At 42.1% G+C, this 26203-nt stretch overlaps 1 protein-coding gene across 1 annotated transcript in view; it reads right to left on the reverse strand.

The window, feature by feature from the left end:
- Positions 1 to 10508: 10508 nt before the first annotated feature.
- Positions 10509 to 26203, reverse strand: part of RAMP3 (receptor activity modifying protein 3) — a 71026-nt gene continuing 55331 nt past the window's right edge. The window contains exon 4 of the mRNA XM_030498646.1: positions 10509 to 11912. Coding sequence (XP_030354506.1) covers positions 11657 to 11912 — 256 coding nt within the window. The 3' untranslated portion in view covers positions 10509 to 11656. The remainder of the gene's footprint in view (positions 11913 to 26203) is intronic.

The following is a 26203-nucleotide window of genomic DNA, read 5'->3' on the forward strand; positions in this document are numbered from 1 at the left end:
CCGCAGTCATATGGGGTTTGCACTTCTGTAAAGCTCTAAGTATGTTACCTTTCTGGTCAGTGTTTCACATAACAAAAATTCAGCATGAATATCTCGGGGAATTTGGGGGTCTGTTTAAGCCAACAGTCCAGCAACATAAACATTAAATCATCAAAACCTTTGATCAACAAAAATACATCGTGTTTTTTAATCAAAAAAATAGAAACAGAATCGCTGCTCGCCTCAGTGCTCAGGTCTGTGTTGGTACAGATGGTTGTACAAGAAAGATCATCTGGTCCAATGATCCGATAGAATCACAGAACGGTTTAGGTAGGAAGGGGCCATCACAAATGATACAGTCCAATCCCCCTGCTCTGTGCAGGGGAATCTTGCACTAGAGCAGGTTGCTCCAAGCCCCGTCCAGCCTGGCCTTGGACACTGCCAGGGACGGGGCATCCACAACCTGTCTGGGCACCCTGCACCAGGGTCCCACCACCCTCATCATAAAAAGCCTCTTCCTTGTATCCAATCTAAACCTACGCTCTTCCAGTTTAAACCCCTTGTCCTGTCACTAAACACCCTGGTAAAAAGCCTTCCCCTGTCTTTCTTGTAAGCCTTCTTCATATATTGAAGGGCTGCAGTGAGGCTTCCCTCTTCTCCAGCCTAAACCCCACTGTCTCAGCCTTTCCTTACAGAAGTGCTCCAGCCTTTTGGTCATTTTCATGGCCCTCCTCTAGACTCACTCTCACAGGTCTGTGTCTTTCTTGTACAATCAGCTGTATCAACATAGTCCTGAGCACTGAGGCAACCGAACCCTTCTGAGCAAAACAAGTAAGGAAACATCAATTATTTTTCCTCCCAAGTGGTACAATTGATAGCAAGTCAAAGCCTAGGAGAGGGTGAGGAGTATCAAACATAAAGCAGCATTGCTTTGCGTGGAAAATTCCTTCTCCTCCATATTCGGGGCCTAATCTCATTCACACTGTAAGCTTTCCTTAAGTATCAAAGCCAGTTCTTTGTGAGAACATTAAAGGTAATATGAGATCCCAGAGGGCTCCAAAAGATCTAAAAAGACTTATGATAAGGCCTACGGGATGGGCCTGCCTGAAACAATATAGAATATAAGGAGGTGACTATTAGAATAAGCACTTTCCAATTTTTATAGCCCAAATTCAGGGCTTGACCAGTGATGTTACAATCACACGCCAGTAGTTGCAAGCCTATTAAAAGAGGGTTTGGCAACTTGGCCATAATTCTGGGTGCCAGATATGTTGTCACCTTAAAACAAATGCTTGGTTTTTTGAATACTGCAATTTGTATTAGAATTTAGTTTACAAGTCCCATGGAAAGTAATGGGCTGAATAACAAGCAGCTGCACTTCCCCTTCCCAAATATCCATGACAAAAGCCTGAGCTGCTCAGTAAATTACCTGCAGTCCAACACGCAGTAATTCACCTACCCTACCGTTTGCTGTTCTTCACTTTTAACTATGCTGAGCCCACCCCTTACTTACATGTTCAATATTGCTTACACTTTCGCAACTAAGTATGTCATTTCTAATCATCCCAAGTTTGGAAAGAACAAAGCACATTCCTTAATGCAGAAAGTACTTAAAAGTAATTAGAGGTGTAATGGAGTAGCTACTTACGGGTAGTTAGCAGTCACCAGAGCTGACCCATCCCCATTCTAGGATTGCTGGCAACTCATTATCTGACTTGTGCAGGAGTAAACTTCAAGCTGAGTTGGCAAAGCTGATTTATATTGTCAGCCTGTGAACAGCTCTGCACTGGGAAGGTATCTGCTCTCAAGTTTGCGTGTGTCCAGGAGGCAGATTTCCTTTGCTGTCAGTAGCTTTACCTTTGGAAAAGGAGAGGAAAGTTGGAAGCAAACCCTGCTAAGAACTCTTCTCCCCTCCTCTACTCTTTCATTTCCCCCTCATAGAAATCACCTGGGGGCTCAGCTGTAGCCAATGAGCCAAACCAGCTCCTTCAGGAAAGATTTCACTCCAGTCTCAAGTACAGTCCTCTCTGGGCTAAATGGCAGCTCACTCTTTTCTACTCCAAGGTCATACTCAGCAAAGCTGGTACTTCTCCTCCTGAAATGCCTTCTCAATCTCCAGCAGGCAGTATGTGTATTCCAGAAACCAAATGAAGCTCAAAAGTTATACAGCAAGAATGAGAAGCAGACACACAATTATCTGCTGCTCCTCCAAAGCCACTCTCTGCATTATGTATTCTTTTTTTAGGTTTCAAGGCAGAAACCTATATAGCCTCCAAAACTAACAAGTACGCCTGTATTTGATAATACTAATATTCTTGATTTCCATGCACTAAGCTAACCTGGGGTTTTTGCTGTCACCAAAATCTTGATCTCAACAACTTCCTGGGCAGTAACTTCCACAATTAAACATATTTCATATGAGGAGGTTAATTAGACTGGAATTTTGTATCTATTAAATTTACCTGATATTACCAGCTCCTGTGTTACACACCAGGGAAAATACGATTAATAAAAAGATCTCACTGGAAAGCTGAAGACTTCTCACAACACCTGCTGTATTTCATACATGACCTGTAATGTATTCTTTGGCACAGGTATGTCATCAGTGGTTTAAAAAAACTGGGCAGAAATACAGAGATTTTCCTACCAACAATGTGAATATGCTTCCTTCTAACTGAAAGGAACTGCACCTCCCGTATGGAGACAGGCTGAGAACACTGGGGCTGTTCAGCCTGGAGAAGAGAAGCTGCGTGGAGACCTCAGAGCAGCTTCCAGTGTCTGAAGGGGGCTACAAGGGTGCTGGAGAGGGACTCTTCATCAGGGACTGTAGTGATAGGACAAGGGGTGATGGGTTCAAACTGAAATAGGGCAAGTTCAGGTTAGGTAAAAGAAGCAGCTCTTACTGTCAGGGTGCTGAGGCACTGGCACAGGTTGCCCAAAGAAGTGGTGAATGCCCCATCCCTGGCAGTGTTCAAGGCCAGGTTGGACAGAGCCTTGGGTGACATGGCCTAGTGTGAGGTGTCCCTGCCCATGGCAGGGGGTTGGAACTTGATGATCTTAAGGTCCTTTCCAACCCAAACCACTCTGTGGTTCTATGATTCTGTTTCCATTCAGTTTACTGACCTGTGACATCCTCAGAACTTATAAAGACCAACTCTCCAAAATTCTCACTGCAGAATTCTCATCTTTTGATCACTAATAAACATTTCCTAGTAAAATGGATTTATTTTTGGTGTCACTGTACTGTGCAGTTACCCGGTGCTGTAACTTATGTACCTGGTAAGTGGCAAAAATCTCCCCTTGCTTCTGCAGACTTTTATTTTAGAATAATGAGGCACACAATTAATTACTTAATTTACTTTATTTGTGCAAATTTCCACCCCCTCACAGTTGTGTTTAGTTAATGCATCACCCAGTTTTTGTAACAGTTTGTTGCATGTATAGGTATATATATACACATATATATGGCACAGCAGGACTCTAATTTCTCACTGTAGTTACTATTCTACATAATAGTAGAATGTGCTTCCCAGTAGCCATACCAGCTTACATGAATGATGTGAACTAGACAAGCATGATAAGTGTTCTGTTGCCACTTTTTTTTCTTCCTTTATATTAGAAGTAATACTGGAATAGGGATATAACGAGATATTTTCATAGAACATCTATGAGAACTTATATGCCTCTAATAACATCTGCACTGAGGAGTGACTCCAACTGTCCAGACCTTTAAAGTCAATAGAAAGTGAGAGGCTCTCCTCTTCACGTTATTTGCCATGGGTGTAACCTCAGTATCATCCTTAGTGCCTTCTATATTGACTGCATTGGCAGAGAGCTGAAACATGGCACCTTTTTGAGAGAGGATCAACTCACTCTCCTGTGCTTAATCATTATATCACACATATTAAAGAAAAGCAGCTTTCAGGCACCACAGTGATTAATGGGGCAAACAGCACCAGGCCAACTCTCCATCCTGCTCCATAGGGACAAACTGGTGCATAGGAAACCAGGGGAGTGTTCAGCAACAGTGCAAAGAGCCCAAACCAGGGCAGAAGCAAAGGACATTCACATTAAGTCCCAGCAGAGTGATTTGAACATTTGGAAGAAATAGTACCAAAAAAGCCTAGGCTAGGGTTTGGTCTGAGTGAACCCTCCTGGGATGATGCAGTTGTTTAGATCCCCATCAAAATCCAAGCCAGTTGAAATCAAAATTACCTAACTTACCTATGAATTACATTGTGAGACAGCTGTAGTCAGTATCCATACGCCATCAAGTAGGTTTCTTATGAATTGCATTGTCCTTGTCAACTGCTAAGATTATTCCTTGTCAAGTATTCCTCAGAAGAGGAATATAAATAGAGCAGGGTGGTCACTGCTGCTTCTGATCCACTGCAAGAGCCAGAAACGCTGCTGTTTAAGAGAGAAATACGTAACACAATGCTATAAATATTTCCATTTTCTTCTTTTCTCAAGCACTTTGTTCACCCCAGAGAGTGGAAATAAGACTGAGGAGGCTGATCATAACCCTGGGAGTTACTGAAATGATTGCTCTGATACGAACAGTCTCTGATGGGATCCTAATGAACAGTATGCGCTAGTGACATGAGCAACAGTCAGTAACTTCTGGCCTAGATCATCAGTCTCAGGAAACGTGTGGCTTGCAGCGTGCTTCATAGTTACTGATGTTCTCATATATATATATATATGGGTTACTACTCAAAATGATCTTCCATTTTGGAAGACTTGTGCCTATCTCAGCTACATGGAGATAGGCACATGGAGTTACACGCCACCCTAGGGGTGCTGACTGCTAGATGGCATTTTGATAGATGTGCACTTTAATTCAAGTTTGCTCTCTGGCTTCAATCAGTTAAAACATTCCAGGTTAACCAGGTGATTTAGCTCTACTGCTCTTATTGTCATTAACTTACAAACATCAAGTGACATTTGCTCTGGAGGACATATTGGAAGGCAGGCAGGACACAGCAGCAGAGCCCTGGGATGCATGGAACACATCGTTCACCCTCAGCTATTCACTTTCAGGTTACATCAGTAGCTACAAAACTTCTTTTGCAGGGTGTGTATGCTGACTTCGCTATCTTCTCTCCTTCAAAAGAGAGAAGGCTCTCTTTTAGAAGGCTGCCTCCCAAACCGAGTGCTTCCCTGAGTCAAATGACACAGCTTCACTGAGGGAACAGCAATGCAACCACAGTGCAGGGTTTCCACAGGCCCATGTGTCTCCTCCATGTCACAGTAAATAAGCAGCAGCTCACACCTGATGGTAGCAGTCTTCCTCCTGGCTGCACCAAAAGAAATCTGGAAGGACCTTCTACTTTTTTACTCTTTAATGTCATACTTTTTAATGTCACACTCCGTTTTGACCAAGGGTATTTACTGTCTGGGCTGACAGTGAAATGTGGCAGTTCACACAAGTGATACATAAAGAGATGACTTGGAAACCCTAGCACATGACTCACAAGTGATATAACAATCTACCGTAAGTGGCAGATTCATTTGCCATGTCAGTGAAGTGCATTGCATAAGTGCAAAATAGAGCCAGCTTTTGTTGGATACTCACACTACTGATGGCTGGCCATTGCTAAACTCCACCCAGCCCTGTCAGGCATCTGTTCCCTTGTCTGTCTCCTTGAACACTGAAGAAATGCTTTATATGAGACACCAAGAATTGTATTTTTTTAATATATTCCAAGGGTTGGGGGTTTTTGGATACTACATTACAGAGGGGAAAAAGAAGGGAAGAATTCCATTTATAAGAAATGTTTGGAAGATCAACAACCACAGTCTTCCCTCCAGTGAAGTATCCCCATGAGCCAGAAGAGCATATAGTCAACAAAGAGAATGCTGCTTCTATTTTTGCCTGTGAGCTGGGTGGTCCAATGGGTTAGTGCATTGGCCCTTCTCCTCTGAACACTTTGATTTTAATAATAGCTTTCAGCATAATAGAATATGACACATTCATCCGACTTGTGTTATAAAATCTCTGTATAATATTTAATACACTGGCGAAATTTTGAAACCAAGGGAAAACATCAGTCTACAACTGTTATTGCCGTAATATTTGCCAAATAATTTTACCAATATAATCAAAATTTAAATGAATATTTACATTGATCATATGCTTTTTGAAACCCCGCTTGTTACAGCTGCTGTAAAACTTCCATCAAGTGTTACATCAGCTAGCAATTTGTCAACATTTATTCTTAATAGGTGACCATTTCTTTTTCCTTATCCATATACACATCTTTCTAACCTGTCTAGAAGTTAACATAAAAGGGGATAGATGTATTTTCCATCTGCTAACATGCTATTAATACCAGCAATATTTTAAAAGAACCTTAAATGGTGCTTGGTATATTTCTGGAGGCCAAAAGACTCTGTAGTCTGCATTGGGAGTGGAGAAATGCAGTGGTGGAGCTAATGTTTATCTGACATATGTTTAAAGCTGTTGAGCTAAAACGAAGGTTGACCTCTTTAAAGGAGCGTGTTAAGATAGAACAAGGAAAACTCTTGTTCTTTGAATTCTCCAGGCTTCAGAGTATCTCCATTGTTGGACTCAAAGGCATTTGAACTGAACAGAAAGTGCACTAGAAGACCAGGAAGGATCAGATCCTTCTGTGTACTTCTGTGGCTGTTCATAAAAAGAGAATGCAAAATGACTGCCAAAGAACACACTTCTTGGTGTCTTATCATGCTTCTCCCAGAACATTCTCAACATGATGATTGGAGTGATATTAATCTGCACATTTAGCATCCAGAGAAGCAGAACTTTAGAAAGCACCTTGTGTTTCCAGCCAGAGAGCTGGTCACCCCTGTAACTGCTGAGAGCAAAGGAGTCCCACTCTCATCTCTTACCATGGAGAACACTGGAAGAAAATTAATGTTTTCATAACAGTCTATAAATACCATATACTTAGACAATGCAAAGCACAGTTTGAACCTGTACAGCTATTCCACCTCTAATCCAGTGAAATCAAAACTTGCATTTGAGAGCTTAAAGTGAGATACCCAAGTTAAAGGTAACTTGATTTTCAAATACAGAGCAACTGCAATTCTTAACCAACGTCTGTTTCAATTGAAACAAACCACAAGATGAGCAATGTGCAGTTAACTTCTTGCAGTTACATCAAAACTATTCAACCCTATTTCACCATTATTTCAGATTCTATACAGCATGCAGACAGAGAGGATCCAGTGATCGGTCACCACAGTTGAAGTAGTAAAATTACACTTATTGGTTTGACTTTCTTACACTCCTTTCAGGCAAAGAAAGTCTATGTAGTAGATTTATCAGAGTAGTTTGCATTAGGTATTACAGCTTTAGTTATTAGAAAGGTGCTTTGAAATCTGGACTGCAAGTTCTGCTACTCTGCTGAAGGATGTACTACTAAAATACACTATTCCTGCTAGCAACATCAAATTGTTGAAAGGCAGGAAAAAAATGTGGAATCTGCAGATATTCTGCCAACATGATTGACAAATGCTGGTGTTTCTCCAAAGGTTTTAAAATGTGGTTTTAATGCCCAGATTAATTCCTAAAAAGAGTAAAATTTGCTGGCAGAGATTTCACTTTAAAATAATCTGGGACAGAAGAGCTGGGATTCACTCACTGCTGGCAGGAAGATTCATTGCAACCACCTCATAAATATTATACTATAAGCAAATATCTCTCCTTAGAGACTCAAGCTCATGGGAATCCACCTATTCAAAATCTCATCAAAGATCAACTGATCCAATAAAATTTCTATAACCTGTGACCTCAATTAGTAATAGTTATCCTTAGAAAATATTCTCTTTGTCAAAACCTGGCAAACTCAAGTCTTCCCAAGTGAGGCTTTCAAGCCTGCAGGCTGGCTCCAGGTGGCCCCAGGCTGACCAAAGCACTCCTGTTAGAGTGTCCCATTAGGGCTAGTAAGATTTCATAGAATCACAGAATGGTTTGGGTTGGAAAGGACCTCAAGATCGTCTAGTTCCAACCCCCTGCCATGGGCAGGGACACCTCACACTAGACCATGTCACCCAAGCCCCGTCCAGCCTGGCCTTGAACACTGCCAGGGATGGAGCATTCACCACTTCTCTGGGCACCCTGTGCCAGCGCCTCAGCACCCTCACAGGGAAGAACTTCTTCCTTATATCTAACCTGAACTTCCCCTGTTTCAGTTTGAACCCATCACCCCTTGTGCTATCGCTACAGCCCCTGACGAAGAGTCCCTCTCCAGCATCCCTGTAGCCCCCTTCAGACACTGGAAGCTGCTCTGAGATCTCCACGCAGCTTCTCTTCCTTCTGCCACAAGTGTCTCCAAGATCTTCATCTAGAAATGTCCAAAAGACTATCTATCTAGCAAACCGGACATGGAGCTGTTGAAGCAAGTCCAGAGGAGACCACGAGAATGCTCAGGGGCTGGAGCACCTCCCATATGAAAGCAAGCTGAGAACATTGGGGCTGTTCAGCCTGGAGAAGAAACATAGAGAGCATGTAGGATTTCCTCACTATTCCTTACCAATGCACCAAGAGGTCATCTTGGAAAAAAGTCTTGAATTCTTTTGTGTAGTTGACTGTTTCCTGGTTTTAACTATCTTTTTCCTTGCACTTCCATAGCTCTTTTCCTCCTTTGGCCTTCATCCTTGCTATCCTTCTTGAAAGCGATGGCAGCCCTCTCAGCCTTTGTCTTGCTTCTGCTAGTTGTTGTCTTCTTCTGGCAAGGGTTTGCTGAAGCTGTAGCACCCCATGAAAAGACACTTCCCCAGTTGTTCCTGAATGCAGAAAATCCCACAACTCACAGCATTTAATCCATGTCAGACAGCTGCATAGCAAGCCTGTCACTTCTCTTCTGCCTGAGCTTTTCTTGGGATCAAACACTCTTCTGATTCTAGGAAGGATTTTAAACCAGTTATTTTCTTTCTGGTTGAATCTCTGCCTATTTTCCTCTCAGACGCTGTTGTAACATAGAATTAATTCACAATTAGAAAACGAGCCAGATTCTTGGTCCGAGATGTGATTTCCTTGGCAATGGAAACAGGCTTTGGGGGAAAGGTAGCAGGCTCCATGCATTAGAAAGTAACCATAACTCTCACTAACACACAGTACAAGTTAGGTCAAAGGATCCAATAGTTACCACTGTGGTTCTCTATTAATGGTCACAGCTGTTAAGAACTGGACACTGCAGTTGCTTTTTTCCTTGAAACACTATAAATGTATCTCCAGATTTAACCACTGAGGTTGCATTAAGTTCTCCCCACGCACTGTTTCAACTTCTCTGCTCTTCTACGAAGTATATCAAGAACACAGAGAAAAATCATACTGTGGATGGGGAAGATTAAACTTTCACATATATAGCACATACACAGCAGCAGAATCCTTCCCCCTTCCCACAGCCCATGAAGGAAAACCCATTATCTTTCATTCTTTGAATCTTATATTTCCTAGACTCGTTCATCCTAGATTTTATTCTCACATTAAATAGAATCCATTTAAACATGGCATTTGTTTAAAGACTACAATACACATCTAGTAGCATGATGCCATCAAGGTGACAGTTTCTTCTCCAATCTGGTTTATATTGAATGAAGGAGGCTGGTAACTCTCAGATGAGCTGTTGATCAGCTGAACTCAGTTGCAAATGAGCCAGAACTGGTCAAGACTTTGGACCACACATGGCAATCAGATTAAATGAACATGGGTTTGAAAAAGTCTATAAATATTTGCTCTGTGGTTTCCAAACTAAAGTTTTGAAAGTCGCTTTGAAACTTACTGAAATTTAAAGTAAAATGAGGATTAAAATGAAACTCCATGAAGAAAATAATAAAATTATTTGGGGTTTGGCCACAAAAAATGCAAAACCGAACAGCCTTCTGGATTAAAGGAATGGGTCGGGGTTTGTACACTTCATCGCTAGTTTTGGTGGACTGAAACATTGTAATGCAGGAAATAATAGCTCAGTAGAAAACTAAAGCAGAATCCTCAGTACATATGTCATTCTTCTTTTACAAAGGGAAATTTTCTCCTAGCATCTAGAGAATGAAAAAGTATCTTTGGACAAACACACAGGAAACACCTTTAGAAAATGAGTCATTCTAACATGAGGGTAATGAAGAAGCAAGCCAGTGCCTTCAACCCTTGTGAAAGGATGTGAAAACAAACCAGTACAGCTGCAGGAGTTCTTTATCTATCTACATATAAACAATTCCAGTAATGGGGGCACTTCTGCTTTGATTCCAGCCTGGAAATGCTTCTCACAAACACAGACCTAAATCTCAAACATGGGGCTGGAATCTTAAAGGAAAAAAATCTAACTAGCAGAGATATAGAATCACAGAATGGTTTCGGATGGAAAGGACCTTACGATCATCCAGTTTCAACCCCCCTGCCATGGGCAGGGATGAAACACCATTCAACCTGTATTTCACTTGTGTGTATGGAAACATGAAGAGTCACTTGTAACAGATATTGCTCAACATGCAATAGAAGAGCATTCACCTGAAAGGCATTTTGTGAAACGACAGAAAAGAGGTTTACAACACAAACATAGAAGTTGTTTTATTTGGGGCATATAATCTTTATTTAAACTGTTACACAGGAATAGCTTCATAGCATAAGATTTCTCTTTCTCATTTCTCTTTCCTCCTATGTCTGTTCCTGTTTGATGTTCATGCTTTAGCTCCCCACTCGTCACGGGATGAAGAATGATTTATGTACAAAGTTATACTCTGAAAGGCACCTCAATCAACTTGATGCCTTTCTGTTGATTTGTAGGATCTCTCTTGCACAAAGTGAAGTGAGAGCAGGGAATATACAGTGAACACAAGTCGTCAAGAATAATCATTATAAAAGAGGAAAAACAGAGACTGGCATAGGAAAGTTTCTTCATTATTCCTTAGTATATTTATAATCAACCGATTTCCTCTCACATTTTCCAGCTCTGTAAAATAAGACTTGTAGATCTTCCCAGAGCTTGTTTGTAAGCCATACAATTCCAAGTAGGCATGCTTATAGGCATTTTATAACCTATTTTGAAAGTGGCATGATAACTTCCCCATGGTGATAGTCACTGGACACATAAATTGTTCCTTCGCCAGAACAATACTGCCAGTTCTTGATAATGATGGTGTTGACTGGCTTCCAGGAAAATCTGCCACTTTGTTACATGCATGTTCAGTTCCTTTGCCAGTGACCTTTTGTCCGAGTCAGAAGGTTCACAGATGAAAACCTCCAGTGTCCTGCACAAAAACTCAAGAGATACCATCTTCCCCACGGTCAGTGTTACACCACGTGTACATACACTTACATACAGTTCTGCAAAACTTCGTTTACCAGCCAGCTTTACCCATGTAAAGTAACTTTATCCCTTTTGCAGCTAAGGGGTCCATTGGCCTGGGGACTCTCCTGTTCTGGGAGCTGCCTGAGAATTCCATGATGACGAGGCCTGCTGGAAGTAGAGAGCTTTGCACCAGCAACACCGATAGCCAAGCTCAGAAGCAGTGACTTTCGGCAGCAGCAGCAGGCAGCTCCGAGTTCACAGGAGCATTGTCTCAGTCTCAGTATCTCACAGGTTCCATTTCAGCAGATCTGAAATCCTTCTGTTGAGTTTGTCTCTTTGTGCTCCTTTCTTAGTGGTTTTGGAAGAGGGAAATGGAGAAAAATAAAGCCCAGAGGAAGAACTTACACCAGGATATCACTTCTCTTGCTGCACCATACCACCAGTGTTATCATGGCACATGTCAACATGACTGGGATCAAGATGAGAGTTACAAGGATTTCATCCGGTGGATCTTCCCAGTGAACCTTCTCTGAAGTACAGTTTGAAAAGAACTGTTTATGAATTCCAGTGATGAAGCCCTCTGCGAGAGGGTTTGGCCAAAAGCAACTTGCGTTGTTGGCTTCACGTTCTGTGCACTGGGTAAAGTTGTCATAATACCTGGGAGAAGAAGGAAACGAAGGGAAAAGTTTAACTAGAATGCATATGCATATTACACTTAGAGAAAGCTACATAAGGTGCCACACAGAATCTGTAAGAGTGGGTCTACCATGGAGATAGATAGAGATCATCGAGATTCATGGAGATAGACTGATGGAGAGTGGTCAAAACCCTGCCTTTTGGGTGCTATTACCACAGCCAGGACCTCCTAATACCACTTAAGTAGAGTTAGAACCCTCACTAAAGGCATCTACAGGATCTTTAAAAAACATACACACAAATGTGCTTAAAACAGAACATTTCGAGCAGAATATGGATAATTCATGCCTCATCTGTCATTGGACATGACAGTGTGGTGAAAATAGTGATATGGCACTGGAACTGAGCAACAACATGCATTACTGTGTAACAATTTCAGTTCTGTCATACCCTCAGGCAGTAAGAGGATAATGGGAAGATAAACATACAGGAAGTCAGCTTTTGACAACCTTCATCTTTTTCCCCAAGTCCAGCAAATGCCAGGCAGGGGGAAAAAAAAATTCCTAATTACACATGTTCACAATTACAGAATCCCAGACTGGTTTGGGTTGGAAGGGACCTTAAAGCTCATCCAGTTCCAACCCCCTGCCATGGGCAGAGACACCTTCCACTAGAGCAGGTTTCTACTTCTGTCAGTTCAAAGCCATTCCCCTTGTCCTGTCCCTACAGGCCCTTGTCCAAAGCCCCTCTCCAGATTTCTTGGAGCCCCTTTAGGCACTGGAGCTGCTCTAAGGTCTCCCCTCAAGGAGCCTTCTCTTCTCCAGGCTGACCCAGCCCAGCTCTCTCAGCCTGGCTCCAGAGCAGAGCTGCTCCAGCCCTCGCAGCAGCTCCATAGGTGGCCTCCTCTGGACTCGCTCCAGCAGCTCCACGTCCCTCTTGTGCTGTTGCCCCAGAGCTGGAGCAGGACTGCAGGGGGGGCTCCCCAGAGCGCAGCAGAGGGGGAGAATCCCCTCCCTCAACCTGCTGCTCACGCTCCTTTATTGAGAGCCACTTGTAATGCCTAACACCTGATTAAACACCCCATGTGCTGAAGTTTACCTGTCCAAGGTAACTTATATTTATGAGAATTGGCTACCCCTCAGGAAAAAAAAGGAAACAATAAGGCTAAATGAGTAACTGGATGGGTTTTTTGGTTTATCATAAGCCAAAGAAATTCAGGAAGCGAATTATGTATGGAGGAGGAGTTCGGAAGTTAAGAAGACGAAGAGTGTCTGGTCAGTACAGGAATAGGACATGAAATAAGGAAGCTGAATTATTGTCTGTTGTGTTTTTAAACATTTATTTCAGTTCTGCGTGACTCAATAAACTCACTTCAAAGGGAAATTAAAAATAGAAAGGAGAGGGCAAGAAACCACATGACACCTCATGGGATAGCATCCTGCACTATGATGTGAATGCCCTGCTCTCCCTTACAGTGCATATAAATACGGTAACTCCTGATGAATGGCTCGTTCTGACATTAAGTACCACAGGGGACTAATGCTGACTCAACCCTTTGTTGTGAAGTAGTGCAGGAGAGGCGTTCAGTGTTTGGGTCAGGACTGAGGTCTACTGTCTCTTGCCTGTCAAGGGTAATGCCTGCCTGCCTGTGCTACAGTCACAGAGCTTGGGCTGATGCTGCTTTAGTCATAAGCAAATACACTGGACAGTCTGAGAAGTCCACACCCAGATGCTCTGACACGCAGATGCCTATATGCACAATGTTTGTATATTGTAAGCAAAACAAGTAGAAAGGAAGCTGTTGTGACAATGTCAGCAGCTGCAGGGAAACAACAGGAAATAAGCTAAAAATAAACCACAAACATAAGCTGTTATTTCAATAGTGTCATTCTTCCATGTGACCCAGTAGCATCCATTCTTTATGTCCTTGGACCAAATTAGAAGCTGAAGATGTCTAGCTGAATACGGGAGAGACAGTCCCAGAGGACCTGAGGAATCATACATCCACAGGCATGCCTGCAAGGCTCGACAGACTGCAGTGCAGAGACCCGTTGCCCAGGCAGGTCAGTGCTCTGTGTAGCACAGGCACCAGGCAGGTGCTGTGCTCCCCGCTGCCACAGCCACCTCATCTGGTCATGCAGAATAACAAAACCAACAATAAATCCTGACGACCTGAGCAGATGTCACAGAAAAGCACCTTAAAGTGGAAGATTTATTTCTATAAACTTTTCCGCTTCTTTTCTTTTCTCCCTGGGTATAAAATCCTGTAATTTTCTTTAGAAATGTTAGATGGTGTAAACAAGAGCTTTTCCCACTGATTTTGCATTTCAAGTACAACATAGCTAGAAAAAATCTGGTTAAATGTTGCCAAAAGGCCAGATAAAAATCATTAGGGAGTTATATTGTAATTTACAGACCAAATCCCTAAGAGCCAAAACAGAATAAAAATGCTATCTTAATAGTTTGAATTCCTCACGATTTTTCCGTAATACCCTCTTGCTACCTGCACTGTAACTGGGGGTTTTCACACACTTCTGAGAATATAGATAAGGAAAAATCTCAACTATTTGAGAATGACACGTCTGCCAGTAAAGCTCAATTCACTTAAATATTTATGTCATTTAGTAACGCAGAGTTTATGCACTGCAACAGAAAGCTCAGGTTAAAACCAATCCTCTGCATGGTACTAACAGCTGCCTCAGGAGGGAGTAACTGAAGCCTCATTACCTGGCACTTGATCAATTTGTTTGCAAGCTGTTGGGCTTTTTTAAGAGGGAGGAGGGGGTTAATAGATACTTAATTCCAATTCCATTCTCCTGCACTTAATGTAATTCTCTTTATTCCAATGGGAAAGGCTAGAGTAGGAAAACTATTCATTCTGTGTAATAAAATGACTACCACAAAGATGCCCTGACCTCTGACTGGAGGTACTGCAACACAAATGCATAAAAATGACACACTTTGGGAAAGGAAAGAACAAGAAATGACATTTCCCACTTATGCCCAGAACAAGTAACCAGAGAGCAGTGCAGCAGCACAAGCTTCTTCACCTCCTGGACCATAAGGAGGTGTGGGAAGGTTATTCTCTGTCCTGAGTCACATTTTCATGTCTTTCAGGCTAGCTCCAAGTTAGTTAATACTCAGCAAAGGCACATTCACTGGGAGCCAGGTCACAAGCTTTGTGATCAGTGGGCTGAAAAATTAATGTATTTCTCATGAGTTTCAACTTGGTTCAATAGGCCAGTACCAAAACCCAAGAGCTAAGCATAGTCTGAGCACCAAAATTCATCTAAAGATGTGCTTTCCCTCTCATGCTCAGGGGAATCATTGTAAGTTTTATTGAGGAACCAACTACTTGGGCATAGGGCATATTATTGAAAATACTTTCAGAGAACATGAAAACTCCTTAATTCCTCTTTAGAGCAATCTCTGAGCTGCGGCACATTTGTCATGAAAGACAGTATTAAATATTCTAGAACAATACTTCATTTAGAGAGCACAAACACTTTTTCTCCTGTACTTTATGTTTCCACTAAAACAGAAAATAACAATCATGGGGCTGGTTTTCTGTAAAAACTGCGGAGAATTTTATTTTGTGAGTTATTTTACCCATGAGAAAACAGATTTATATGTATTAATCTATAAGCAAAGACCTGGACAATGGGCAGTTATTATCAGTGCACACATTTGCCTTAATGGGACAGTGTTTCCTGGAGTGCCCACTCAACACTACTTGGCTAGCCAGCTGGATGTGTTACATCTCACCCATCTTAGGGTACCCAGCTGCCCACCACTGGGGCACTGCTTGGTCTAAGTGGGGCTTCAATCTCATCCATAGTTTCCCACATTCCCAGGAAGGAACGTGGTAAATCCTTGCTCTTTCTTCTCCAACATCTGTACAGAAAAACTGCACAGATGATTGGTTTACAAAGAAAAAAATACAACTCCCTCCTTCAAATTTACATGAGACCACGGGAACAAATGGATTGTTTCATGATGAGCTTCAACAAACCAGCACTTTCTAAAGAAAAATGTGTTTTCAAAACCTTGCAAACAATTCTCCAAAAGCAGAGTGCCATAGATCATGTTACTGAGGACAAACTGTTGAAGGCATTTGCTGGCTGCAGACAGCAGGCCCTCCAGCAGTTCCCACAGGAGAATTTGCCACCTCTCCGGCACTCATGGATAGAGACGCTCTGCACACACGCAGTCAGGGATGTTTTGCCATTGCTTAGTGAGATGGGTGAGGAATTCAAAACCAAGACAATCACTCTCCTGTTTTACATAGATCAGGATTAGTGATAGAATTATGGAAGGGTTCAGTGGGGTACATAGATCATGAGCTCATTTTTGTTATTTTGAGTCTACTAAGTATTCAGAAAATACAGGGGAAATTCTCTCTAGCACAAATGAGTGTTGATATAAATCAGATAACAGATACTCCAGAGACACTCCTACTACTCAACAAGCCTGGAAAGTAATCTAGAGGCACTGTTCAGGATACTGCAAGTTATGTGGTGCATTTTAATAAAGAGGTTTTAAAACTCTTCTCCCTCATACACCCTCCAGATGCTTCAACCAAGAAATTTCTTTACACACAGTCATATATTAAATTAGAGTTCAAAGTGAATCATCCTCCTTGTAACCTCCACCCAGTCTGGAATGAGAAATGCTGAAATAATAATTATAAATATCTTCTAATGAGAAAGGTTCTTCTTGCAGCAGTTCTAGATGGAGGCAGGAAGTACCAAACAACCTCACAAAACAAAACAAAAAGCCTGTTCTTGTGTGATATGCAGCCAGATTTTGTAGAATTTAAGGGTGTAACAATCTGGATGAACTTCAAATAAGGCTCCAAACCTTAAGATTGCTATCTCCTGAGGTTTCATCGTCCCGTTAAAAGCAAAGCTTTAGTTCTATAATCAGCTGTGAGCCTACAAATATGGTGTAATATTTCTCAGCTTTTTCCATTCAACATCTCTCCAAACAGGTTCGTGGCTGTATCTCACCATTGCTTTTAGAGGAGCATTCTCACAGGCAGACCTTCTACCTCCCTGTTCAGATCACTGCTGTTGTGATCTCAGGTATAAAATTCAGCTAGAAGAAAATAATGCTCTACAAAACATAAGGAAGGAAATGGGGAGAAGGAAGGGGGCACAAAAAAATCCCTTGCTAGTTTAATGTCAACATTGTAAAGTGTAGTTTACTCTCATGCCACTAAATAATGGGCATTGTGATAGATTTACTCACTTGGGTTGAGAAAAATAAACATATTCTGGTGTCCTTTGAAATAATTACAGATCTGCACCCTTGGCTTCACATCAACAGTGTCTGGAAAATGAAAGATGGTTGAATAAACCTCACTGAAAACCCCCAAATGCACAACTGTTACTAAATTGTTGTTCATTTCCTAAAGAGGCCAGGTTGGACACAGGGGCTTGGAGCAACCTGGTCAGTGGAAGGTGTCCCTGCCCATGGTAGGGGGTTGGAACTGGATGAGCTTTAAGGTCACTTCCAACCCAAACCATTTTATGATTCTATGAAAATGTAAATATAAAGAGCAACTGTAGATGTAAGCAGTAGTTTATACACCTATTATCCATCTCCAATGAGCAATAGAAACTATACATTAAGCAAACATAGAACAAGGCGGGAAATGTAGCCTGACAGCAGGTACTATGTTATAAAGATAGAAATTTAGTAGCACTGGAATCTTACCAAGCCAGAAGCTTCAACTAGCAAGTGTGCTTTGCCTTCTACCACTCCTGAGCTGTGTTTTAATAATTACTTAGTCGTAAATTCAGCCTATTTTGGGGAAACACCAGTTCAGAGGGGAAGTATTCTCTGAAGCCATCATCACTACACCATGTCTACAGGATACAGCCCCATAACTCCCTTGAATTAGACAAAAATCAAAAGAGTAAGTGAAGGCAAATCCTAATCCCACACACACTTATGCATATGTATCCAACTTCTTATATGCGCTGCATCTCCTAAGTAGCATCACCATCAATGATGATGTGTGGAAAAAGATGTCCTTCATCTTCATCAGTGAAGAGTCTGCACTGGTCTCAGATGCTGTCTGCCACCTCATGAATTCCCAGCTCTCCAGCCCGGAGGAAAAAAGGGAGTGGACTGTGGAGGGCACAGGAAAATGCAGGATGCAAGAGCAGCACATGGAACTGGCATCCTGCAATCCAAACACTGAAATGCTCTGCAAATATTTAGCTTGCAGAAGGTTAATCATGTTCTGTATGTTCCAGATAAGAGTTTTGCTCCTTAGAGATGAGTACAACATTGCAGTGTCACTCTGCTCTATGCAGTGATCTGTCTCAGATATAGCCTTGTATACTATGCTATTGCATGAACAATGAATTATGGCAGCACATATTAGTTGATCATGAAGTCATCATGGACAAAGAATAAAATGAAGGCTGAACTTCTCCGAAGAAATCCTTCTTGAGCTAGCTTTCAGAGCAGCAGTGAAGAAACAGGTGCTGTTTTAGTGATGAACATGAATTCTCCACAAAGGTGCCAAGTTGAGGCACATCCCCTCACCAGTTTGACACAACAGATACCAAGCTGCTGTGTTAATTAACACACCATCAGAAACTCTGCATTTCTGGCTTCAAAATGTACATTTCTTTATTGCAAGAGCAGGGTCATCTGTGACTCACTGCTTCAAAATCACCACTGCTCAGTTTCTAAAGTTGACTTGAATTACAACTTTGATGCTAGAGCACCTGATAGAGACCACAGTTAGCACCACAGCTCATTTCTGCTTAAGCTCCTGAGGCACCGCAATGCTGGCAGTTAACAAGTGCCTTGGTAAGCAGACATCCCTAAGTTTGCAGCAGCAACCCTGCTATCTCAGTTCAGAATGAGCTTAATGTGTAACAGTGCAAACAGGACTCTTTTAGGAAGTCTGATGCCTGCTCTCTGCACTGGTCCAACACGAGCAGCTATTGTAGTAACACTGTCATTTGATGGAAAACAGAGAGAATGGCCAGGGGGAAAGAAGGGCCGTGTGTTATTCACTGACAGCTGAAAGAAAGCAGAGTAATTTTTAAAACAGGCTTCAGTGCTGTGAGCTAAAAATGACACCTCCTAATCCTAAATGATTCCTAAACATTGAGAAGGCACAAAATGGTATTTGGAAGGAGTATGAGACTGTATGTGGAAGAGAAAGGATTAATTAAAGATGTACCTTGTTACTATATTGTACCTTCCATTTAGAAAACTATGATATTACAGCTAATAAAGAGAACAGTAATTCCAATGTATTTTCTCATTTTTCCTCTTCTGTCTTGTGTGAAAGGTTGTTTGGGCTGTATTTGCTTGTTTAATATGTTGTGCTTAATTTTACAAGCTTAACTGTGCAGTGTGGGTCTGGAGGGACACAAGCCCTTATGAGATCTACAGCAATTGTTTAAAGACAGCTTTTTAAAACCAGTCAAATCCCTGAAGAGTCACTAAAAGTCCTTGAAATGATGTGTGTTATTTTGCAGCCAGTAGAATATAGAACACTGGACACACATGAATTCCCTGGGAGGTATATGTACATCCTTTTTCTTCCCTCTTCTTTTGGTGACAAGTAAAGTCTCTATAGCTGAATTTCAGCTACAGTCATCCCCAAAGTGTTTGGGAACTCAGGTGATATAACCAAAAAACAAGGGCGGTTCAACTTGGCACAGCTGACAAGGTTTCTACACTGGGCTGTGTTCCTCCTCCTCCAGCACCACAATATGCACTCTTCACAGACTGGTTCCTGTACAGCGCAACACTGAGCACCACAAAAACTGGGGCGGTTTGCCCTGCAGATGCTCATGAAGAAGAGGTGCTGCCAACCCAATCTGCGTGTGCTCATCAGTGAGACATCTCTGTTCATTATGTGACCCTCTGTAAAATGAAGCTAAAGTAGCATTGTCCAACCTCACAAAAATACTGTGCAATAAAAGACAATAAGGTCTCTAATGACTACCTTAATAGGGACCATACGTGTCATATACATACGGTTTAGATGGCCAAAAACTTCCCAAGTATGTAACAACAATCCCTGTATTATTCTCTGGAGCTCACAACACAAGAGGGACGTGGAGCTGTTGGAGTGAGTCCAGAGGAGGCCACCTATGGAGCTGCTGCGAGGGCTGGAGCAGCTCTGCTCTGGAGCCAGGCTGAGAGAGCTGGGCTGGGTCAGCCTGGAGAAGAGAAGGCTCCTGAAGGGGAGACCTTAGAGCAGCTCCAGCCTGAAGGGGCTACAAGAAACCTGGAGAGGGGCTTTGGACAAGGGACGTAGTGATAGGACAAGGGAGAATGGTTTTAAACTGACAGAGGGGAGACTCAGATGTGCTCTTAGGCAGAAGTTCTTCCCTGTGAGGGTGCTGAGGCGCTGGCACAGGGTGCCCAGAGAAGCTGTGGCTGCCCCATCCCTGGCAGTGTTCAAGGCCAGGTTGGACACAGGGGCTTGGAGCAACCTGCTCTAGTGGAAGGTGTCACTGCCCGTGGCAGGGGGTTGGAACTGGATGAGCTTTAAGGTCCTTTCCAGCCCAAACACGTCCAAGTCTATGATTCTATGATTTGATTGACTGCCTTAATAGTATTAAAATGAAGCCCATGGTAGCTGTTTCTGCTTTTAATTCTCAATCCTGTTTGCTGCTCAAACTCTAGGTAGCAGGTTAAACAAAGCAAAGAAAGTCTTCCCTTTACAGTTTCTGCTATAAAAGGGACAGACAAATGTGGTGAACTTTCTGTATCAGTTCACAACATCTGTACTCAAAAACTGAACCATGTAAGTATCCCTGCAGTGACAGCGGGAGACCAGATACCATTGAAAAACGAATAAACAAGTAAACCCAGCATGGAAAACTGGCTTTGTTTTGGTTTCAAAGTCAGAGACCAGTTATGAAATGCTAGCTAAAATAAAACAACTGATTTCTAAATGAGGGATGGTAACAGAAAACAAGTGTGCCAGACTGCTGTTTCAGACACTGACTTCTATGCACAAACTTCATAGTGGTTTGGATTTTTTACTAATGGGTACAGGCAAAAAGATACTGCTGATAATGCCTGTGTGTCATCTAATATCTTCATTCATTCATTTGCAAAGGAAGCAAACATCCACATTGTTTTCTAGATGAGAAATAATAAGGAATCACAGTTTGCCCACAGCAGAGTAGTTCATGGCAGAACTGGGAATACAGCGTGAGTCTTCTGGGCTCAGGACCAGGCTCTGTGTACAATCCACACTGCATATGAGGACTCTGATTCTTAACCTGCAACTGGGGTGCTGAAACAACCCTCTCCTTGTGAATTCTCCACTGTTTGAACTATAAACACACACAAAACATGACTACATATGACTTAATTCCATAGGAAACCAGGCCAGGAAGTATTACAGAAAAAGTGGAACTCCAAAGCAGCTCAGTCTCTGGGGATTGTTTGGATAACGGAGCACCAGGTCCATCAGAACCTGACAGAGGGAATGGAAGGATGCCCTGAACTTCTTTCTGCTTTTCCCTCTGCACCTGACTGAAATACACTCAGGAACGAACAATGCTGTCCACACTGAACACAGGGACAGAAAACAGAGCACAGAGTTACAGCTGAGCAGTTATCTAGGAATATACACAAAATAGCAACAGCCTAAAGGAGATCCCTGAGTGACAGACCTGAGCTGCTCACTTACAAATATATATGAACTACCATCTTTAATTCAATGTATAAAAGACACCCTGTACCTCAGTGCTGAGCATATGCAAGGGCTCTGCTCCCAGAGAGTTCATGCAAGTTTTGATGAGAGTTCCAGTTTCATTGATGTTACTGACACAGGAAGTGTCACATAAGTAACAACACAGTTCTCAGGTTGAGGGGAACTCAGTTACAGACCAATTCTGCACTGTCATCCACCTTCCCTCTCCTTTCTTTTCCACAGGAAGCAAACCTCAGCACACAGGCCAGATGAGCCCCCTGACATGCTTCAACAGAGCCGTGACAACAGGCTATCAGAAGAGAAAGCTTCTAGAACATTGTACAGCAAGTGAACCACACAACATCAGGAATCAGACACGCAACAGAGGTGGGACTCACTGCATCTTGCTTTCATCTCACTTCATTCCCCTGCAAATGCATTGAGTTTGTATTTTTCACCCAAAGATCAAGCCTCTGTCTCCATTCAACAACTGGCTTGTAACTTCTGCAAAGCTCACTGAAAGAAATTTATGTTACATAAACTTGCATATCCTGACAACTTGAAAATGTACTTTTGAGACATGCTGCAGATAAGTCTGTAAAGGTGAGGAGGTAAAACAGATTTAAGAATCCTCAATATTTTTGTGACTATTTAGAACTTGCTTTTCAAACGTGTTCTTTCTCCCTTCCACAGTTTTTCATTAAAATAATGACCTCAACAAAGATCTTTGATGTGTAGGGAAATGGACATTTCATAGCAGAAAAGAAGAAGTGAGGAAAAAAGTAATTCCATTTAACAATAGACCAGATATTTGACCTCAGCTCAGTCACATGGAAGAAATCTCAGTGTTCCTTACTTACATGGAACATGGAATGTTCTTAAGAAACCAACAGTATTTGTGCCCTGCAGAAGCTGATCTTTCAGAATAAACTCCGGGCACTGACTCTCGAGTTAAATACAGAAAACCACATGAACACCTGATAAGAGTTTCCACCCAGGGAGAGGCAACGCTTGTGCACCAGGCCTGCTGCCACAGATGGAACACTGTCTCCACCAACTCATCTGGGAACACACCTCATTTCTCCAAGTACTGCAAAAATGGTCCTTTCCAGACAAAAAGCATGCCCATGGGTAGCTGGGTTCTGTATTTTCAACACATCTGTCAGGCTCCTCACAAGGTCTGTTTTGGAAGCTTGTTCACCCTGAGATTATCTGAAGCATTGCTGTGGTGGGTGTTACTAACTCCAACTGTTTTCTCCTCTCTCCAAGCGCATATTCCCCACAAGGCAGACACAAGCTTTGCTTTTGGATACACAGGCTGTGCTGCTAGCTTTAAAATAAGCAAAATGATGCATGTGAGCAGCTTAAAAGACACAAACCTGCAAGAGCAGTCGAGTCTGCAGTTTGCCTGGGGCTCTGCTTAAACAATCTCTAATACATAGAGCAAAACAAATACATATGAAACCATAAAGACACCTTCCCTAACATTTTGGTCCCTAGCAAAACTCCTGCCAATTTGCAGAAGAGATGCTCACTTTTCCATCAGACTCTACAGCAATGAACTAGCCCCTTGTCCTTTCAGAATTAATCATACTATTAAACCAAACATATTAATCCTATTATTATTATTAACCTATTTCAAAATGTAGATTAACATCTAAATTACTATGGATATTAACTGCTTCACTGGCAAACCAATGTGGGAGTGGTTATTGCTAAGCTGCAGCAATGTTCTCCTCAACTTACGTTGAACAAAATGTAGTGTTCCCATAGGAACAGAGTTCCTCCTTCAGCCAAATCATTGAACACACTGGAAAAATCCTAACCCTCCAGCTCAGCAACAGAAAAAGCAAAATCACAGCTAAACCACAGACCTAGAATGGAATTCCTCAACAGTCATGTTTTATTAGTATTTAATCATCACTTCCAGGCCCAGATAAAGGAGGTGGCGTTCTAGTGGGAACAGCAGTAAAAAAGCTTCCCTGTAAACAGCCCACGTAACATGTCAAAGAACTCCTACCTTCAATAACATGAAGTGGCAAGGGACTGAACTGTATTAATCTGAGCAAGCAGCAACATGATTGTTTCCTACTAATGATTCCCTGGAAAGAACTGAGGTAACTCTAACGCAGCAACTTTCCCTGCAACTATAATTATACAATGTTAGTCCATAAACTTTGTTGCTATGGTAAATGAAGCACAAATAAAAAGATGTTCGATGTGTAAATCAGTTTATACTTGAGCAACTAAACTAATGCAGTGCAATACAATTATTCCATGGTAACTTTTAATTAGCCAGCCCAAATATTAGAAACAGTTTAGCCTTACCTACATGCACCTCAGAACAAGCCCATGTCTCTCTTGTGGTGCAGACAGCTTTGCTCAGCTCCGTTCTCCCGTGGAGTGGACTGGTATTACTCCCAATCTACCTTGGGTTTAAAGGCAAGCAGTTGAGCTGACATTACAGTGCAGCTGGAGCTTTTATGTGGACACATCCTCCACAAGACTCCTTTTCTTCTTAAACACAAACCTCAGGTCCCTGCTCAATTCCAAAAGCAGTGATTCATATGAATGAGAGGAAAACCTGTTTGCTTTCATTTGAAGAACAGGGACCTCATTTGCAGAACTGCAGCCAACAGTGAATGTCACATCTTATTAGTAAACATATTTCATGCCTCTGCAAATTGAGTTGTGTTTTCAGCACTATTTGGAAATGAAGAATAGCAAGTGCTAAGTGTTCCTGTTGATCAAGTCTACCCCATTTATATTCAAAGCAACATCACTGAAAGTCCAAGGAATCCCATAGCAACATTTGTACAAGATTACTGAGCTGCTTTGTTCCAAGATTTCTATGTCCCTCCAGGTTCCTTCAAGAAAAACAAAGCTGAATGTAAATGAATCCAACAACCAAGGGAAAGGGGTCTGGACATTTCCTTGTTACCTTCAAATAAGCAGAGTCAGAGATAATAAAATTAAAGGACCCTAAATAATGCCCATGAAGGCTTAATTTTGAGTTCTTATTGTTATAAAATAGATGCTTTCCTTGCTGGAGTATTCTGAGTGCACAAAGCATTATCTGTGTGCAGAACACCTCAGCTGTGCCAAGTTTACCAATCAGCTGGTGATGCTGCATCCTCAAACACCAGCACCCCAATCACCAAAACCTCTTGCACTTGTCACTCATGTCCTGCTCAGCATTGCTCTTTACCTCCCAGCTGAAATGCCAAACAGGTGCCTGTGTGTCAGTAGAGAACACAAAGTACAGCCGAACAGCGTGTTGGAAAGGGGAATTGTACAAAAGCACAAGATGGCTCAGTGGTTCAGAGGGTTTAATTGCATTAAACATCCTAAGTGAGGACACTTTACCTTAATACAAGGGCATGATACTGAACAATTCAATACTGCTCAGCAGTGATTCTTCGTTAAGAAAAACAAATAAAAACCACACTTCCCCAACATCAGCATCACGAATTCATATTAGATTATTACTTTGAAGCAGAATGGGTCTGAATGATAAATTCTGTAGAAGTACTAAGTACTTCCAAACCTGAGTAACGTAACATGGGTTTTGAGAAAAAGTATTTCATAAGGACAGTACTCTCAAAAAATAATGTCCTACTGTATTTTGTTGTCTTTTAGAATGAGAAAATTTTATCAATAGAAAATATCTTCAGTGCATGCAAGCAGTGCATTTTCAGTTTATCAGCAAGGGACATCACACAGGATTGTTATTTTATTCGAGTTATCAACATGCTGCAGTTTTGTTGGACACATCTCTAATGAAAGGGAATTACAACAGCCAATACACAGAACAAGTCACAGGGCACAGAACTGCTGCAGTAGCCTGTTCTCTCACTTCGCATTTAACAGTCTCCAACCACTGACTGCTTTTCATGGGGAGCAAGTAACACATTTCTGCTTGGTAAGACTTAAAAGGAAAGCTTTTCTGCCAGTGAACCAAACCTCTTTCAGAAAGCTGAAGGGACTGCTGCTAGAAAACAGCTTTTTTGCTCCCATGATTTATGTGACAGTTTGTATGGGGATAAAAGGCTGCTTCAACTGATGATTAATTACCCCCTAAAAATTGAAAGACAAAATAGGTGTGTATCACTTGTCACCAGCTTCCCTGCCTTATCTATCAGGTGGGTACATTTTCTTTAATCTTCCTTTTCTCACCAACATACCTGTAGAAACCCTTATTACTCTTTGCATCTCTAGCCAATTTCAGCTCCAGCTGTACCTTAGCTTTCCTGATAACATCACTGCACATCTGGGCAGCATCCCTGTATTCTGCCCTGGATACACCTCCCTCATTCCACTGGCTGTGCATTTCCTGCTTATACTTTCATTTGACCAGGAGGCCCTTACTCAGCCACGCTGGTCTCCCTGCCTTCCTTGCCTGATTTCTTACACATAGGATATACCCTTAAAGAGCTGCCAGGTCTCTTCTGTTCCTTTACCCCTGAGTGCAGTTTTCCACAGGTCCCATCCACTAATTCCTTGAGCAACTGTAAGTTTGCTCTCCGAAGATTCATGGTCCTGACTCTACACTCCACCTGGCCCATATCCTCAAGAAAGTGAATTCCCTCAGGGCATGATCACTGCTGCCCAGGCTGCCACCACT

Source organism: Strigops habroptila, chromosome 1, assembly GCF_004027225.2.
Source record: "Strigops habroptila isolate Jane chromosome 1, bStrHab1.2.pri, whole genome shotgun sequence".
In the NCBI taxonomy this organism is placed as follows: Eukaryota; Metazoa; Chordata; class Aves; order Psittaciformes; family Psittacidae; genus Strigops; species Strigops habroptila.